An 18,280-nucleotide genomic window follows, 5' to 3' on the forward strand; every position below is an offset into this window, starting at 1 on the left:
ACTACCCTGAACTTTTCACTTACAGGAGCCACTAACTTCCATTTAATTAAAATAGTTCGAGTTCTGTATCTCTCTCTTTTTTTTTTTTTTTTTGCAGTTTTTGGCCAGGGCTGGGTTTGAACCCGCCACCTCCAGCATATGGGGCCAGTGCCCTACCCCTTTGAGCCACAGGCGCTGTCTCTGCATCTTGAAGCTGTAAGTGTTCTGGCAATAACTTTAGTTCCAGGCCCTCGTGGGTGAAGTCCACTCCCCACCAGTGAGTATCATCACTGCTCAAAACACCAACTCCCCCAAAGTTGCCTTTTCTTTCCTGCTTCTTTTTTTTTTCCCGCCACCACCGGCATATGGGGCCGGCACCCTACTCCTTTGAGCCATAGGCGCCGCCCCAGCTTACTCATTCTTAAGGCCCAGATTAACTCTCTCCAAGAAGCTGCCTTTGACTGTCTTGTTTTGGCTTTTTTTTTTTTTGAGACAGACTCTCACTGTGTCACCCTCGGTAGAGTGCTGTAGCATCACAGCTCACAGCAACCTCAAACTCCTGGGTTCAGGGGATTCTCTTGCCTCAGTCTCCCAAGTAGCTGGGACTACAGGCGCCTGCCACAATACCTGGCTATTTTTGGTTGCAGTTGTCATTATTTAGCAGGCCCGGGCAGGGCTCAAACCCACCTTGTTATATGTGGCTGGCGCCCTACTCACTGAGCTACGGGTGCCAGGCCCTGGTTTTGGTTTTATCAGATTTCTTTTTTCCTGGCAGCTAGATTGAAAGGCCCTCAAGGGCAAGGATCATATCTATGAATATGTTTGCATCCTCCACAAAGTATATTGTGTTCAGTGTATTTGGTGAATGAATGTTACATTAAAAAAAAAATGATCCCCTGGCCTAATGAACTTATAAGGTAAACAAAGACATAGATACTGTGTTGGTGTGCATGTGAAAATTTGCCATGCTCCTCTGTTAGATTATGAGGCGGCAAAGAAGTGGTAAAGAATGACTAAGAGGGGGCGGCGCCTGTGGCTCAGTCGGTATGGCACCAGCCCCATATACCGAGGGTGGCAGGTTCAAACCCGGCCCCAGCTGAACTGCAACCAAAAAATAGCAGGGCATTGTGGCGGGCGCCTATAGTCCCAGCTACTCGGCAGGCTAAGGCAAGAGAATCGCTTAAGCCCAAGAGTTGGAGGTTGCTGTGAGCTGTGTGATGCCATGGCAGTCTACCAAGGGCCATAAAGTGAGACTCTGTCTCTACAAAAAAAAAAAAAAAAAAGAAAGAAAGAAAAAAGTCCCGGCTCGGCGCCTTGTGGCTCAAGCGGCTAAGGCACCAGCCACATACACCTGAGCTGGCGGGTTCGAATCCAGCCCAGGCCCACCAAGCAACAATGACGGCTACAACTAAAAAACAGCCAGCATTGTGGCGGGTACCTGTGGTCCCAGCTATTTGGGAGGCAGAGGCAGGAGACTCGCTTGAGCCCAGGAGTTTGAGGTTGCTGTGAGCTGTGATGCCATAACACTCTACCCAGGGCGACAGCTTGAGGCTCTGTCTCAAAAAAAAAAAGAAAGAAAGAAAAAGAAAAAAACAAAAAGAATGACTAAGAGACAACCTCCCCCTCATTAAGACAAAACCCATCCACTGTTCCAAAGTTATTCCAGAAGAAAACCCTGCAACAATAGTGGTGGCACTAGAAATCTAGATGGTGAAACCAAGGAGGGCATCTGGGCTACATGGTTTACCTCACCATGAAGGGAAGGTCCTGACAGTGCTCGGTGCCATTTTCTACGATAGAAAGACAGGAACCTTCCAAACAGGGCTGCTTGCAGGCCCTGCATCCTTCAGGCCCCATTCTCAGAGACCTGTATGAGATGGAACCGGCATTCTCTTTGAAGGTTGTGACCTGACCCCTTAGACACATGGTTGGGCTGAGGGACATCTATCTCTCCTAGATCATTTTATGAAACCCCTTGCTGTCCAGGCTGAATAGGCTGGGCAGTCCAACATACAACCTTCAGCTCTGAGACCAGTAATATCTTTACTAAGGGGGGTGGGAAATAACTTCCCCGAGGAAACTGTCCCCTCCCCCAGCAAGAACTTCCCCCAAAGCATATAATGAGGAACTGATCTCATAATTCTCCAACCCTTGTCCCTAAGTGTCTTCATTTTAGGTGGATTCATTCAGAAAGACATTTTCTTTCCCCCATGCCCCTCCCAACACCAAAAAACACTACTCCCCCAAAAAGTGCAGAGGAAGAAGAAAGGTTGTAGATAATCTGAAAACAGGGGCCATAAAGTCTGTTAGTTTTTTTGTCTCTCCAGAGAGTCCGTATCCCATTATTGTAGTTGCTGAGAGCATGGGCATCTGTGGACCAAATGCCAGCAGAATCTCTAGCTATCTAGTGAAAACTGCCCTCTCCTGGATACACAACCTCTTCCTGTGCCCGAAGGTTCTCACCCTTGGCCGTTCACATCCCACAGCATCTTGTGCTTGAGTCCCCTCCTCATTGGCAACTAACTCTACCTTCTGCCATGGGATGGGTGGACAGGGCCTGGGGTTCCTGCTTTCCCTACCCTAGCACCTGGCTGAGACACTGGGCTCTGGGGGCCAAATATGACTGCTCTCTTCCCTTTCTGCCAAGTTCCAGGTCTTCCACACCATGTCCCACCTGTCCCCCACTTCCATGCCCTCACTTTCCCTTAACACTGGCCAGATACTCCTCACCATCACCAGGAATTAAAGTAAAGCTGTGTCCTTCCCCTTCTCAAAATCCTTCCAGGGCTTCCCACTTTCAGTGCCTCAGCTCCTCTCACCTTTCTAATCTCTGCTGTCACCACACCCTGGCCACCAATGTGCTTTTGCTTTTAACATTTCCTCAGCAGGAACACCTCCCTTCAATACTCTACCATGGCAACATGGCTCAAGCCTCCTCTGGGAAGACTTCTGTAATCACTCAGGTCAGAATCAGCCTCCTCTCTGGACACAGCACTTTCCCCAGCTGACCATCTACTTCACTATGCCTTTCTGTGGACAAGTTCATCTCACAAATGACAAATGACTTGGACACAGAGCTTCCCCATGTCCCCTGTCGCTGTGTTTCTCTCACGGTATCTAACAGTGCTCTGTGCACAACCCAAAAGGCCCATCATAAATGTCTGAATGCACAGGAAATTGGAAAAATGTGTACTCCTCCCAAAAATAAAAAAAGAATCCCTAAAAAGGGCTGCTCCCCAAAGGGAGCCCTAAACTCTTTTCCCATGACGCACACTTGAGGCCTGGTTTGTGGGCTGAATGTATGAAAGAAGAGAATGTAGGCAGTTATCAGGGCCAGGCACAGCCCCTGGAAAGCTTTTCTACGAGTCACACTCCTGGAATTGTCTCTGCTCCTAGACCCTGTATCATTCCCTATGGTTTCAAAGAAAGTGCAGTTTCTTCTGCAAGACACAGCCCAAAGACGTCTATTCCTTCCCACACAATGGCTAGAGTTCAGAAGCAGTGCTCTCTTCTGCAGCTAACCAGGGATGAAGCAAGAAGAGCTCAGGGACTGTAGTTGAGGACTTGAGCAGGAGTCACCTATTGTTTCTAGCTTTGGGACCTAGAAATTTCCTGTGTGGAAGCTGTCAGGATTAGGAGGCTCTGGAGGTGAAAATGCCATGCATGGAGCAGGTTCATGCCAAGCCCCTTCTTTTTTTTTTTTTTTGTAGAGACACAGTCTCACTGTACCACCCTCGGTAGAGTTCCGTGGTGTCACACAGCTCACAGCAACCTCTAACTCTTGGGCTTACGCAATTCTCTTGCCTCAGCCTCCCAAGCAGCTGGGACTACAGGTGCCCACCACAACACCCGGCTATTTTTTTGTTGCAGTTTGGCCGGGGCTGGGTTTGAACCCACCACCCTCGGCATATGGGGCCAGCGCCCTACTCACTGAGCCACAGGCGCCGCCTGCCAAGCCCCTTCTAACCATCTTTTGTTTTTTTTTGAGACAGAGCATCAAGCTGTCACCCTGGGTAGAGTGCTGTGGCATCACAGCTCACAGCAACCTCCAACTCCTGGGCTCAAGCGATTCTCCTGCCTCCACCTCCCAAGTAGCTGGGATTACAGGCGCCCGCCACAACACCCGGCTATTTTTTGGTTGTAGCCATCATTGCTGTTTGGCGGGCCTGGGCTGGATTCGAACCCGCCAGCTCAGGTGTATGTGGCTGGTGCCTTAGCCGCTTGAGCCACAGGTGCCAAGCCTTAACCATCTTTTAAATTATAGCTGTATCAATGTCTCCTGCTTCTCTGAGAGGAAGAGAACACACCAAATCAGGAAATCTACAACAGACAAATGACAGCCACTGGCATTTACATTCTTATTTTGTGGTTTCTGGGTTTTGTCTTGTTTTGCTTTTTAATTTTTTTTCTAGGAAAAAAAACACAACCAGGGGAATTTATATGACAAACTATCAGTGTTAGGATGGCAGGGGACAAGAGAAAAAAGGGCCAGAGGCATGGGAAGCTAATAAAAAGTGGGTTCCGAATCACATGGAATAGTCCACAGGGTCATGTTCAGGTCCTTATGAGATGACCGGTCACTTTGGCATGCGTGTTCAGTGCCCGATCTTCTGGCCTGCCCACTCAGACGCCCACGGTCAGAGAGAACTGGCCACAACTTGGATATCTGCCAATGACAAACTGACAAAACTCAGGACTTTACAGACAGACAGACTTAATTCAGCTCCTTGGCTTTGTGCTCAGGTATTACGGCAGGCAGCCTTTCTTGCCTAAAAGAAGAGTCTGGAAGAGTGGTAGAGTCACCTTGGAACACACTTTGGCATCATAGCAGTGAACTCCAAGCAGCCGCCCACTTGTGTGCTGACGTGGTCTTCACCACACACAGAGGCATCTGTCCAGACATTCCCAGCTAATCTGGCCAAAGGACAGGGACATGACAATCCCTTTCTAGCCATAGGTCAAAAGTAGTATCAATTCTCCAGTCTTGCTTGAACTGTCTATTGCCTGAAGAGAGGGAAGAAATTGGAATCTGTCTTCTTTTCAGCTCAGCACTGGGCACTGATTCCAAAGCTAGTAATTTAATGAGGACAGGGTGGCCATCTGGATCTGCAATGACGATCTTTCAAGTTTTGCCCATTTTATGCCCTAGATCTCAGGGCAGAAAATTCAGCAAGATCCAGAGCAAAAGAGATAGCCCGAGTGATGGCTGGGCAAGAAAGAGCCAGTAGCACACTGCAAGATCAGAGTACATTCAAGAAGGGGAAAGGGGCATGCAGCAAGCTGTAGCCCCAATTCACAGTCTAGAGGACATGCTGAGCCTGAAGGATACAGCCAGAAGGATACACCCTAGTCTGACAGGGTGGGTCTGGCGCCTCACATGATGGGGCCCGACTGGTTGTGGTTCCTATGTGATGAGTTCCTGCCCTGTTGTGGCCCCTGTTCCTGAACTGAGGCCAGGTTTCATCTCAGTGCCGCAGTCCTGAGGAGCACCACACTGGCCGGCCAGCCAGGCCACAGTCCTCAGCCCCTCTGGGTTCCACAGGAAGGCCCCAGGGAGCCACTGTCACTGGGAGGGAAGGAGCAAGGGAAGAGAGGCTGCATTCTGTGGGGACTCAGGGAGGAACTACCATGGGCTTGGAAGGAGCTTTGGCCCAAAATATTGCAGAGCCGAAAGGAACAGGACATGATTCTGAAAAATGACAACAGACTTGTCCCTATTTTAAAAAAGAGAATATTGTTGCTGCTGCTTGGTTTTGCTTTTTCCTTTTAAGACAACTCACATTTAAAAGGTGAAGGGGCTGGGGATATCTAGTCCCCTTCACTCTGATCCTTGACAGGCACCAGGAGGCCTCAGTCTCATGCCAGCTTTTGCTCCCCTGGCCTGGGCTCCAGCCACATGAAGCAAGGGCAGGGCAGGGAAAGCAACTGTTCTGCTTTCCCCACACCAAATCCTTCTCCCCACAAAACCAGAACACACATGAGGAGAAGTCCAAAGACTAAAGTGCAGAGAACTCCACGGAGTGGGCAGCCTGGTATTAGAGCACTCCGAGAAGGAACGAGGGCCAGGGGTGGGATGGTCATCCCAGAGCTATAGCTGTGGAACAAACATTGACCCCTGTGAAGTGAGCCCGCAGGGCACAGTCCCCTTCCCTTTGGGCCCTGTTGATACTTCTTCCATCCAGGAATATCCTCTATGAGCAGCTCTCCAAGGAAAGTCCCAATCCTAAAGATATGGCCCATGAGGGGAGAAAACTTGTATGACATCCCTGGTTGGTAATGACTGGTGAACATGAAGGGAATAGAAGGTGGCAGGAGGGGGAAAAGTGCATTATGTAAAATGGATGAACCTCAGGTTTCGAGAGCAGGGATACATGAACAACCCTAAAGGCAGAGTCTCTCCTGGGAAGGTTTGGAGACGATGGTCAGGATCCTACCAGTGCGGCCTGCTGGGGCAAGGGACTCCTCTGGGTGTAAGAGGAGCTGCAGAGTGGGGAGGGCTGCCAAGGAAGAAAGCCCAGGGTGGGCACTAGGGCGTGTAGGCCGGGGGCGGCTGGAATTGGTTGATGACCTCATACTCTGCTGGGTAGGGCTCATTCTCCTCCATCTCAGAGAGTAGCTCCAGTGCCTGCTCCTCTTCCTCGGTTGGGTAGTGGCGCAGGAGGTTGGCTGCTGTGGCCAGGATCGAGGCTCCACCAGCTCCTGCCACCAGGTAGAAGCTAACAGCAAAAGTGACATAGACCTGGGAGCCATGGTACTTCTTATGTTGCTGCTGCTGGGCCAAGATGAGTTCAGAGGCCCAGTAAGAGAAGCCGATGACAGTGGCACACTGCAGGACTGAGGGACAGAGGACAGCACAGAAGGCAGATTAGCAGGCATCCTGTAGTCAGGATGCTTTAGGAACCAATCATAGCCTCTACCCCAAACCCATTCTTAGAGAACCTGCCTGGTCCCAGACCCTGTAAGAAGGAGCTCCCTTAGCCATGGGTTTCTTAGCCAGGGCCACCATCTAGGCCAGTCAGAGTCTCTCTGTTTTAAGTACTTGCAATTGGGATACTAAGACAACTGGATGTTGCTGGGTACCTAAAAGAAATAGATACAATCATGCAGTTCATGAGCTGTAGAAATCAAATCCACAGACCAGCCCAGTCATGAGGGAAGAATCCCATCATGAACTACAGAGACACTGGAAGACAGCCTGGTTCCCTCCTCACTCATTCCAGGTACCAAGCTCAGCTGGGGTTCAGATGTTGTTTTCAGAGAGCCTTGACATTTCTTGTGGAATTGCAGTCCTTCTCTACAGCTGGTCCAAGTGGGACCAGCAAGGGCACATGCAAATGACTGAAGCAAGCTCCTGATACACCCCAATGCTCTGTGAAAGGCTGGGGCTTTTCCATGAGCACCTGGAACAGTGTCTGCCCATAGAAATGTCAGTCCCCATCTGCAACTCCAGATAGCATGAGCTGCCCGTGGCAGTTCCACCCCCACTGTGAGTAGGCCCTAAGCTTACCAGTTAAGATATGGGCAAAGGCATAGCGACGGGTAATCTTCAGGGCTGGATGCTTGGGCCCAAAGACATCCAGAAGGAACGCAGAGAGACTACACAGGATGCCCAGGAAGCAGAAGGCAGCAATGACTCTCAGGAGCAGCACTGTCTGGGGATTCATGCAGAAATCTGTGGAAGGAGAACCAAACCCTCAGGGTCCCAAGTAACACTTCGGTGCAGGAAGTCCCCACCCAGGAACTCAATCTCCCCCTCCCCCTAGACAGTCCTGGGGAGCCAGGTGAGTACTTAGCTATAGCAGAGGCTCTAGAACAACTTCCACATTAGCAGACAGGAACTCTGGATTACTGCTCCCCTGTACCTCATGTCCTTCTCCTTCCAACAAGACTAGTCTAAGTACAGGATTCCACTTTGTTGTTCTTGCCATGCTCTTCTATTTTTAAAGATCCTGACAATTAATCTGTCACATTAACCTATCTGCTAAAGGATGCTTTGGGCTGGCAGGAAAAGCCTGACTTCTAAGCTGAGACAGCCAGAGAGGCTAAGGCCAGAGATCAATTAATGCTGACTCCCCATTTACTCATTCATTCCCTTTTTGTTCCAAAAGTAGTTGAACTTGAAGACACTATGCTAAGTGAAATAAGCCAAACACAGAAGGACAAATATTGTATGATTATCCTTATCCCAGTCGTGAGGGAAGAGTCCAGCCATGAACAAGAAGAGAAGGCTGGTTTACAGGGAAGCAGGATGGTGGTGTTCACCATGAACAATAGGAGACATGGGGAGACATCCTGGTTCCTTCCTCACTCATTCTAAGCACTGAGCTTGGCTGGGCTTCAAATGGGCTTTAAATGTCATTTGTAGAAAGCCTTGAGATTTCTTGTGGAATTCTAAGAACATTCCTTCTCTACAGCTGGGCTGAGTGGGTTTGGGATGCAATGTGAATAGCCAAATTCATAGACACAGAAAGTAGATTAGTGGTTGCCAAGGGGTGGTGGAGAAGAGAACAGGATGTTATCATTTCATGTGTACAGAGATTCAGTTTAGTATGAGGAAAAAGTTCTGAAAATGGACAGTGGTGATCTTATACAACAATGTGGGCAGTGGCTCATGCCTGTAATCCCAGCACTCTGGGAGGCTGAGGGGGGTGGAATGCTTGCGCTCAGGAGTTTGAGACCAGCCTGAGCAAGAGTGAAACCACATCTCTAAAAGTAGCCGGGTATTGTGGCAGGCACCTCTAGTCCCAGTTACTCAGGAGGCTGAGGCAAGTGCTGGGATTACAGACATGAGCCACCATGCCCAACATTTTTTTTAAAGTCATAAACCCACACAAAGAGAAAGGGAGGTGCAAAATAAAATTCTGAGAACAGGAATTTAAAGAGACTTAGCCCTACTAGGACGACTCAGCAGACCCAGCAGGGCTAAAGGGAAGCCAGCAGTGGGAAAAGCTAAGTAGCAACTAAATTTACACCACAAAATCCCCATAAAGACTCAGAAATTAACAGCACCAAAGGGTGCACATTCTACCAAAATAAGGGAATAAATCAAAGAAAGGAAACAGGAGACACTCAAGAGGTCCCTAGGGGCACGGTGAAGGGAGGGAGATCACAGGATGACACCTCATACACCAGAAACACAGAGCAACTTGTATTTCCTTCTAGTACTTTAATACTTTCTTTTTTTTTTTTTTTTTTAAACAGTCTCTGTTTACTCTGCTGAGCAAGGCTGGAATACTATGGTGTCAGCCTAGCTCACAGCAACCTCAAACTACTGGGCTTAAGTGATCCTCCTGCCTCAGCCACTCGAGCAGCCAGGACTACAGGCACCCACCACCACACCTGGCTAATTTTTTTATATTTATTTTATTATTATTATTTTTTTTGAGACAGAGTTTCATTATGTCACCCTCAGTAGAGTGCCATGGTGTCACAGCAACCTCAAACTCGTGAGCTTAAGCGATTCTCTTGCCTCAGCCTCCCAAGTAGCTGGGACTACGCGCACCCACACAACACCTGGCTATTTTTTGTTGCAGCTGTCCTTGTTGTCTAGCTGGCCGGGGCCGGGTTGGAATCCGCCACCCTTGGTGTATGTGGCTGGCACCCATAACTACTGTGCCACAGGCATCAAACTCCTAGCTATTTTTTGGTTATAGTTGTCACTGTTCTTTAGCAGGCCAAGGCTGGGTTTGAACCTGCCAGCTCCAGTGTATGTGGCTGTTGCCCTAGCTGCTGACCTACAGGTGCCAATCCATATTTTTATTTTATTATTTTATTTTATTTTTTTTTTTTTGAGACAGAGTCTCAAGCTATTCCCCTGGGTAGAATGCCATGGCGTCATAGCTCACAGCAACCTCAAACTCTTGGGCTCAAGCGATCCTCTTGCCTCAGTTTTTCTATTTTTAGTAGAGAGGGGGGTCTTGCTTTTGCTCAGGCTAGTCTCAAACTCATGAGCTCAAGCAATCAACCCACCTTGGCCTCCCAGAGTGCTAGGATTATAGGCATGAGCCAGCGCACCCAGCCTAATTTTTCTATTTTTAGTAGAGACAGGGTCTCACTCTTGTTCAGGCTGGTCTCAAACTCCCGAGCTCAAGGGATTCTCCTGTCTCAGCCTTCCAAAGTGCTAGGATTACAGGTATGAGTCACCGCACCTGGCCAATACTATTTTCATTTTTTTTGAGACAAAGTCTCACTTTGTCACCCTCTGTAGAGTGAGTGCTTAGTAAAAGCAGGAAATAGGTCTTAACTTCTTCCCCCTCCCTTTCCCAGGCATTGGCAAGCTCTTCTTTCATTTAGGCCAAAAGTTACCAAGTGATTTAGGGTGCCAGATGAAAGCATGGCAGGTCTTGCTCAGGCTGGTCTCAAACTCCCAGAGCATCTGAAAGTACTAAATCCTAACCATTAGGCCACTAGAGAGCATAATTTATTTACTTTTTTATTTTTTGTAGATATGAGGTCTTGCCTTGTTGCCCACACTGGGATCGAACTCCTGGCTTCAAGTAATCCTCCCATCTCAGCCTGTCAGTGCTAGGATTACAGGTTCTAGCTTTGAGTTCTAGCTTTGGAGCAAGGCCTAGGAATCTGGATTTTTTTTTTTTCTTTTTTTTTTTTTGTAGAGACAGAGTCTCACTTTATGGCCCTCGGTAGAGTGCCGTGGCCTCACACAGCTCACAGCAACCTCCAACTCCTGGGCTTAAGCGATTCTCTTGCCTCAGCCTCCCGAGCAGCTGGGACTACAGGCGCCCGCCACAACGCCCGGCTATTTTTTGGTTGCAGTTCGGCCGGGGCCGGGTTTGAACCCGCCACCCTAGGTATATGGGGCCGGTGCCTTACCGACTGAGCCACAGGCGCCGCCCAGGAATCTGGATTTTTAACAAGCAGCCCAAGTAACTCCCATGCAGGTGATTCAAGGCCTACACTCCAATAAACACTGGTCCCAAACCTCAGAGGAAGCTGGACAGATAAAGGAAAGTCCAAGAACCTGGGGAGGGGATCTAATCTCAACAAAGCTTATTCAACCCAGCAGATGGAACATCATGGGGTCTTAGGCAAAAGGGGGCCCTGGGCCTCTGTGACTAAACATGTATACTCTATGTCAGGGTCAGAATTCACCTAAGCAGATGCTGGCTGGGCTTAGATAGAGGCTCATATGCCCCAGCTGGGCTTTGGGTCACCCACCAATCTGCCCTCAGAGCTATCTGTCATGATCTCTTGTCTGCTGACCATCTGTTTTGGGTCCAAGCATCCAGCCTGGGTAACTACCTACTGCCAGGAAGCTTGCCTGTGCGTGAGCTCTGCCAGCAACTGAGACCAGCTTTCATTTAACCCAGCCTCACACAGCCTTAGCCAGTGGATGAGGCTTCACTGAAAGAAAAACTCTAGAAGACAGGGCTTTCTCCTGGCTTGATTTTGAATACTGTTAAAAGCTCTCTGAGATAGTTCTTCGTGGGGTCCACGTGGCATATGGCAGTGATGGGGCAGGGCAAAAGTGTTTTTCTACTGCTTCCAAGAATAACCTGCCAGAGGTCACATGCTGTGCTGCAGCAGGCTGTGTCAGATTCCACTCGCATTACTTAATGCAGCCAGGCAGCTGGGTGAAAAAGTAACATGTGGGGGCTTCAAAGGGACTATTCTCTTTCTTTGGGTGCATGGTGAACACAAGGACATTCATTGTATTATCGTCAAAAATGTATTATCATTAAAAATGTAAATCCGTAAGACATATATTATATGTCTTATGTTTCGTAAGACATACAATAAGGAAAACATGCAAATGATAGAAGACTTCAGAGAGGAGATGCCTTCCCTTCTGGATGTCACCTGCCCCATCTCAGAGACAAATATTGTTGGAAGTGACTTGCATATCCCTCCAACAATGGACTCCGCACACAGATGGGTCAAATGTCATCTTAGTTAATCCTCACTGCCACTGTGGGGGATTCATCACGCAGCTCAGGAGAAGAGTCAGAGGCTCCAGGAGGTTAAGTGACTTCCTCCAGGACACACAGTGCAGAGCTAGATTCCAAATCCGGGTCAGGCTCCCCTGCACTGTGCTGCCCGCAATCTCCAAGCACCAGAGTCAGCCACTTTATGTTTCCCTGGAGACAATCAAATCCTAAAGGCATGTGTGTGAATGAAGGGTCAAAAGCTAACATGAATGCTGTCAGAGCCATCCTCAGAGCAGAGCTCACTAGAACAGCTTGAAGCACAAAATCTCACAAAGAAGCAAAAAAGGGGCTCGGCGCCTGTAGCTCAAGCAGCTAGAGTGCCAGCCACATACACTGGAGGTGGCAGGTTGGTGCCAAGCCCGGGCCTGCCAAACAGCAATGACAACTACAGCCAAAAAATAGCCAGGCATGTGGTGGATGCCTGTAGTCCCAGCTACTTGGGAGGCTGAGGCAAGAGAATCGCTTGAGCCCAAAAGAGTTTGTGGTTGCTGTGAGCTGTGACTTTAAATCACTCTACAGAGGGCAACATAGTGAGACTCCGTCTCACAAAAAAAAAATAAAAAAGAAGAAGCAAAAAGGAAAGTCCAAGAACCTGGGGAGGGATCTTGCTATGTCGTTAAGTGATGAAAAATGCTCATATAAGCAATTATTGGGCAAGACCTGCTTAGTAGGGTGTCTAAACTTCTGCGCAGCACTGTGGCCATCAGAGACCAGCTCTTGGAAGTGATTGGGACACCAGAAAGGCTCTGAACCTGGTGCCAAATCCTAGGTCTGCTTATAGACTACCTATCACCTGGAGCAAGTCACTTGACTACCCTCAAACTCTGCTCTCTCATTGACCAAATGAAAGCAGTAATGTCCACCCGTCCCACCACAAGGGCACACAGGAGGCTCAGTTGATACCATGCCTGTGAAAAAGCAGCCACCTGTACTGTTATTACCCCACTAACTAGGAGTTGTTTTGGCTGGGCTACAGTGGCATCACCCTGGTGTGCCTGTCTTACTCTACCACACACATTGGCCAGTATGGGCTAGAGAAGAAGCCTACTAAAGCCAGACACAGGGTCTGTCATACCAGACTGGTAATGTGGTACAGACAGGCTTTTGGCTCAAAACTCAAAACAGGGGCAGCACCTGTGGCTCAGTGAGTAGGGCACCGGCCCCATATACCAAGAGTAGTGGGTTCAAACCCAGCCCCGGCCAAACTGCAACAAACAAATAGCTGGGCGTTGTGGCGGGCGCCTGTAGTCCCAGCTACTCAGGAGGCTGAGGCAAGAGAATCACCTAAACCCAGGAGTTGCAGGTTGCTGTGAGCTGTGATGCCATGGCACTCTACCGAGGGCGATAAAGTGAGACTCTTGTCTCTAAAAAAAAAAAAAAAAAAAACAAACCCTCAAAACAGGTTTTCTTTCTTCATTGAAAAGAAAATAGTGCCATTCTCCACTCCAAAGCTGTGAGCTGATCCTAAAGACGTGTGTGAATGAAGGGTCACCTCAGGGTGAGTGGGAAATCCCTTTGGGTGATGCTAATTGATACCCAGGAGCCTGCCCCATATCACAGGCACTCTTTTGTCAGAGGGTCTCTGAACACCCAGGAAGAACAGGCTGAGTTATCCCAGACACACTCAGAACACAGTTCAGAGACTCTCCTGGGGGGTCAGTATCTCAACATCTTTCTCTCCTCCCTTCCTAGACATTGTACAGCAGGGAGGGCAACAAACATCTCCCTGGAGCATTGCTGGAGAAACAAAAACCCACAGGCTATGTATGTATGATTTTATTTTGGGAGAGAAATGGCATATCAGGCAGGGTCCTAACTTTAAATTCAAGCCAGTGATGCAGTCCAGCAGCAACACCCCGGCCAGACCTAGAACACAGCCTATCCTCCAGTCTGGCCTATTTATTTTGGTAAATATTACTTGACCATATCTCTAGTCATTAGGGAAGAAGGCAGCTGCTATGTAATAGGATCCTGAGGAACTGACTTTGCTCAAGGTCACTGGTGAGTCACTGGGCTGGATTTGTTTTGAAGGCCCCAGCTCTTCCTGTCTACCTGCCTATTGCTCTAACCCCTCCCAACCAAAACAGGCTACAGGCAGGAAGGCCGAAGTGGCTTCCGACCAGCTCTTGCTTCTGTCTCATGTCCTTCCCTCCTCACCCTGCTGTGACTTTTTTAGGCCTCTGACACCAGCCTCCAACAGGGCCCTCTAGTGCCTGACCAGGTCATCCCACAGACCCTAATGGTCCTAGCAGATCTGTCTCTAAGGACAGGCTCCAAAGGACCCGGCAATGTCAGCTTCATCAGTCACCACCCCTCAGGTGCACAGGCTATCCCTAGAATTCCCATGATCTTCCAGTGGCTGTAATCAATTGTGATTCACTTCACTTCTAATCCCCAACTTCCTCTTTCTCCAGAGACACTTTTTGAGGATGTTGACAGTGGTGCCCTTTGCTGGTCACACTTGGGAGGAAGAAAGGGTCTGAGGCCCAGAAGGAATAATTATCTGGGGCTCCTCTATCCTGGACACAGACCCAGGTTGAACAACTGTGTAGGAAGCAGGCACCCCTTGGGGAGATTGAGGGAGAATCTGGCGGGGGGGATCTTTGGTTTGTTTCTTTTTTTTTTTTGTAGAGACAGTGTTACTTTATCGCCCTCGGTAGAGTGCCAAGGTGTCATACAGGTCACAGCAACCTCCAATTCCTGGGCTTAGGCGATTCTCTTGCCTCAGCCTCCTGAGTAGCTAGGACTATAGGTGCCCGCCACAAAGCCCAGCTATTTTTTTGTTGCAGTTTGGCCGGGGCCGGGTTTGAACCTGCCACCCTTGGAATATGGGGCCAGTGCCCTACCCACTAAGCCACAGGTGCCACCCAAGGAGGGCATCTTTGGAGGCAGCTGGCATTGGCTAAAGTCTCTAAAGCTCTGTGAGAGACAGTGGGAGGGTGAGTGGCTTTGTCTCAGCTTAATCAACTTGAGCCCCAACACCAACGTAACAAGGTTTTGGTAAAAAAGCATAGCTTTGACTGGGGTTGTGATAAAACTCAACCAGAATAGGGAAGTGATAAGTCTTGGACAGCTCAGATTAAAAAAAAAATAAACTTGGTGTGTACTAAGATAGTTGCAACAGTATGAATTTTGGAGTTGATGTCACTTGTATTAGTTATGTGTTCCTGAGCAAATTACCTAACCTCTCTGGCTAAAGACCTTTGCAAAGTGGGGCTAATGACAGTAAGTACCAAATAAAGATCCTGTCTAGAAGAAACTAAAAGCAACTGTGGAGTGTGCTTAGCATAACACAAATGTGTGGCACTCAGGCCGGGAGTGAGAAATGGTAATGCTACTCTGGGCCTGCTGGCCTACCCCATTCCCATCACCTACGGAGAGCTGGCAGGGTTTGCTCTTCTTCTGCAAGTATCTTTACGCAACACATCTGTGCTTGACAGCTCTGCTCCCTCCTGTGATGGGGAATACCCTAGGCTTCTAGGTTAGGACTTCTGTGAGGCCCTGAGGATCTAGTCACACAGGATACCACATATCTGAGGGCCCAGATACAGATACAGTGGGCAACAGATACAGACAGAAAGGAGAGGAGACACAGTGACCTTCTGAATCCTCACCTTTTTTTGCAAGGATTGGAGAGCATCACTACCAATTCTCCCATTAATGGGCACAAAGTATTCCTATCTTGTAATGGCCAAGGAAATGGCCATAGGCAAGCAGGTAGAAACTATACATGGGGTAAGACCCCTAAACATACGAGCAAATATAACATAAAGGTTAAGGAAACATGCTTTGCAAAAGACAGAATTTGGTCTAAATAATTTCTTAGACAGGGTAAATGTATAGTCGAACAAAGAAGTACCTGTATCAAGAATTTATTTTTATTTTTAACATGCCTTTGACACGGATGCATACCAAAGTGGAATAATAGTGAGATCATTCCTTACGACAGCTAAAGTAAAACAAAGGATAAAAACCGTAAGTGAGATGGCATCATTTCACACTGGCATCCACAGATGTGAGGTAGTCTCAGCTATGTGAATTTTATGAGCCCCCCACTACAAACGATGATATGCAATGGGGGAGTATTGGTAACTCTCTACTAGATTGAAGGTGACAGTGAATTCCTGAAACACTGAAACACAACAGATCAACTGCAAAAGCCTACGTGAAGCAGAGGGAATGGGGCAGCTACACTTCAAAGAAGGAAGTGCAGGGCAAACCATCCAGACTCACTCAAACTTGATGCCCTTTATGCCACCATTACATCCTTGAGAAAAAGCTGCATATCACAAGGACTTCATCATGTGTGTAACTTTGGTTTTAATGAGCCAATCCAGCAAATGATACCAACCTGTGTAACCTACAAACAAACCAGAAGCCCCCAACCTGTTCTCTATAAAATCACTCGAAAACCCCTAAAATGCAAGACAGATGCAATATAGTAAGAGAACCCACCAAGAAAGACATTAGGCCACAAAGATGAGGCTTTTCAGCCTAGACCTGCAGAACCAATATATGATCCAATACACAGAGGGGAAATTGTGTTATTGCCCTTTTCACCAAACCCAAGTGCCTGAATCCTTCAAAAGGCAACATGCAGCTATCAGGAAGTGCTTCTGATTTGTGGGGCGGTAAACATCTGGAATATATCACAGCCACCAGGAATAGCAAGGGAAGAAATATGAAGACCTTAAGCTTTTACCCTAAAAATGGTCAGTGGGCCATTTTTAGGGTAAAAGCCAGGTGGTGCAGTCCTGCCCTCACACCACACTGCCTTTACCTCACTACTGGAACAGAACTGTTCCGGATGAACTATGGGACTCCCTGGAACCCTACTGTAGGCTTTGGCTGTCTACCTGGCTGGGAAGCATGACGATGAACCTCAGTCAGGCACTCTTGAAATGGTTCCAAGAGCCAAATTCTGTTTTACTGAGAGTGGCAATGGAACTGACTTCTGATTACCTGAAATGCCGCTGATCCCCTTTCCCTCTATAAAAATTCAATTACCATAGATAGAACAATAAGCGATCTTTTAAATCCTAGTCATATTAAAAGTTCCTGTTCCTCCATTAACCAATCTGCCACAAAGAAACTTTTCCAAAGCTTACAGGTTTCTTAGAAGGGGACAGCTAATTGCGACACTTAGCATCCTTATCTTTTTTCACTATACAGCGCCCTTCCTCCAGCAGAATCCTAAAATAGCAGCAGTCTGGATTAGCATGGCTGTGAGAAGTAGGTGCTTAGCTGAATAACATCAGAATTAATGAGGGGCCGGACCCCAAACAGAGCCACCTGGTGGGCATGCACACCAGGCAGGAATGGGGGACCTTTTCTTCAACCAAGTGCCTGCCCTAGCTGTCTTTCATTCAGCCCCCACCACATTCTGGCCCCCTCCAAGGCCTGGAGGGCCAGCGCAAAGTGCTCTCACCTTTCAGCAGGTCTGGGTGAACGTAACCTAGCACGTCTGAGACCCCCAACTCCTGGCGAGAACAGGTGCCTCCGTGGATGTGCAACCAAGCGGGTTCGGCGAGGGCAGTGCACAGCGCCGTGATGGACAGGGCGCCAGGCAAGGCCGAGGCCAGGCTACGCTCCGGCTGCTTGGGCAGAGCGCTGCCTCCCGGGCTCCTCCGCCGGCGCCCGCCGGGCAGCCCTGCGCCTCCAGGGGCATACATGCCCGGGGCCGCCCGCCGTCGCACCGCGGTCGCTGCTGGTAGCCGCCGACCTCTGCCGGGCGCTCAGAACCTGCCTGTCCCGAAAAGAAGAGCAATGCTTTGGGCTCGCAGCAGGTAAGGCAACCGTGGGGCTGTCAGGACCCACACCAGAGAATAGTGGGGTGGAACCCAGAGATGAAAGGAGACGCGAGGGCTACGGGGTTTTGGGGGGCGGGGATGAGGGACTTTAGAATAGGGCTGCAGAACAAGGTCCCGGAGAGGGCCGTGGGCCAGATGGGGTGTGGGCAGACGGGAGTGGAAAGAGGAGGTACCAGAGGTCGGCTGCTGGTGGAGAAAAAAACCCACTCCGGCGTCCCGACCAGAGAATGTTGAGGGGCGGAGAATGGGGCTGGGCCGCGGGGATCGGGAACCGGAGATCTGGGACTAGCGCTTTCGGGCGCGACCTGTGCGGAGAAAGGACTGTTTTCAGGCTCCTCCCCACCGTCCCTCACCGGTCAGCAGGTCTCAGGGCTGGGATGGCGCCGCTGTGCGCCGTCACGGGCTTCTCAGCTGCCGGGGGCCAAGAGATCCCAGGCCCCAAACCCGCAACGCCCGGACCGACCCGGGCTGGATGCACTTCCGGCTTTTTCCTGCTCTGTCTCCTCCTCTGCCTGCCCTGTCCTCCGCCCCCTACTCGCGCGTCAG

General features: G+C 49.2%; 1 protein-coding gene across 3 annotated transcripts; it reads right to left on the reverse strand.

Annotated features, from left to right (window-relative positions):
• Nucleotides 1-5,736: 5,736 nt before the first annotated feature.
• TMEM127 (transmembrane protein 127) lies at nt 5,737-18,244 on the reverse strand. Of its 3 annotated transcripts, none has more exons than XM_053587395.1 (4): nt 18,088-18,244; nt 17,353-17,670; nt 7,487-7,651; nt 5,737-6,813 (listed from the first exon to the last, which is right to left on the reverse strand). In XM_053587395.1, exons 2-4 carry the CDS (start codon nt 17,594-17,596, stop codon nt 6,506-6,508), a joined length of 717 nt encoding a protein of 238 aa, XP_053443370.1. In that variant the 5' UTR covers nt 17,597-17,670; nt 18,088-18,244; the 3' UTR covers nt 5,737-6,505. The 3 variants fall into 3 exon arrangements, with proteins under 3 accessions (XP_053443370.1, XP_053443372.1, XP_053443373.1); XM_053587397.1 differs by lacking the exon at nt 18,088-18,244 and adding an exon at nt 17,942-18,063; XM_053587398.1 differs by lacking the exon at nt 18,088-18,244 and adding an exon at nt 17,908-17,949.
• Between the last annotated feature and the right edge of the window lie 36 nt (nt 18,245-18,280).

Source organism: Nycticebus coucang, chromosome 4, assembly GCF_027406575.1.
Source record: "Nycticebus coucang isolate mNycCou1 chromosome 4, mNycCou1.pri, whole genome shotgun sequence".
Classification (NCBI taxonomy): Eukaryota; Metazoa; Chordata; class Mammalia; order Primates; family Lorisidae; genus Nycticebus; species Nycticebus coucang.

Coding starts and splice junctions, on each gene's coding strand:
- TMEM127 (XM_053587395.1), bottom strand. CDS start 17,596: ATGTATGCCCCTGGAGGCGCAGGGCTGCCCGGCGGGCGCCGGCGGAGG. Junction 7,652..17,352: donor TCACCCAGACCTGCTGAAAG/GTGAGAGCACTT, acceptor CTCCTTCCACAG/ATTTCTGCATGAATCCCCAG. Junction 6,814..7,486: donor CTTTGCCCATATCTTAACTG/GTAAGCTTAGGG, acceptor TCTGTCCCTCAG/TCCTGCAGTGTGCCACTGTC.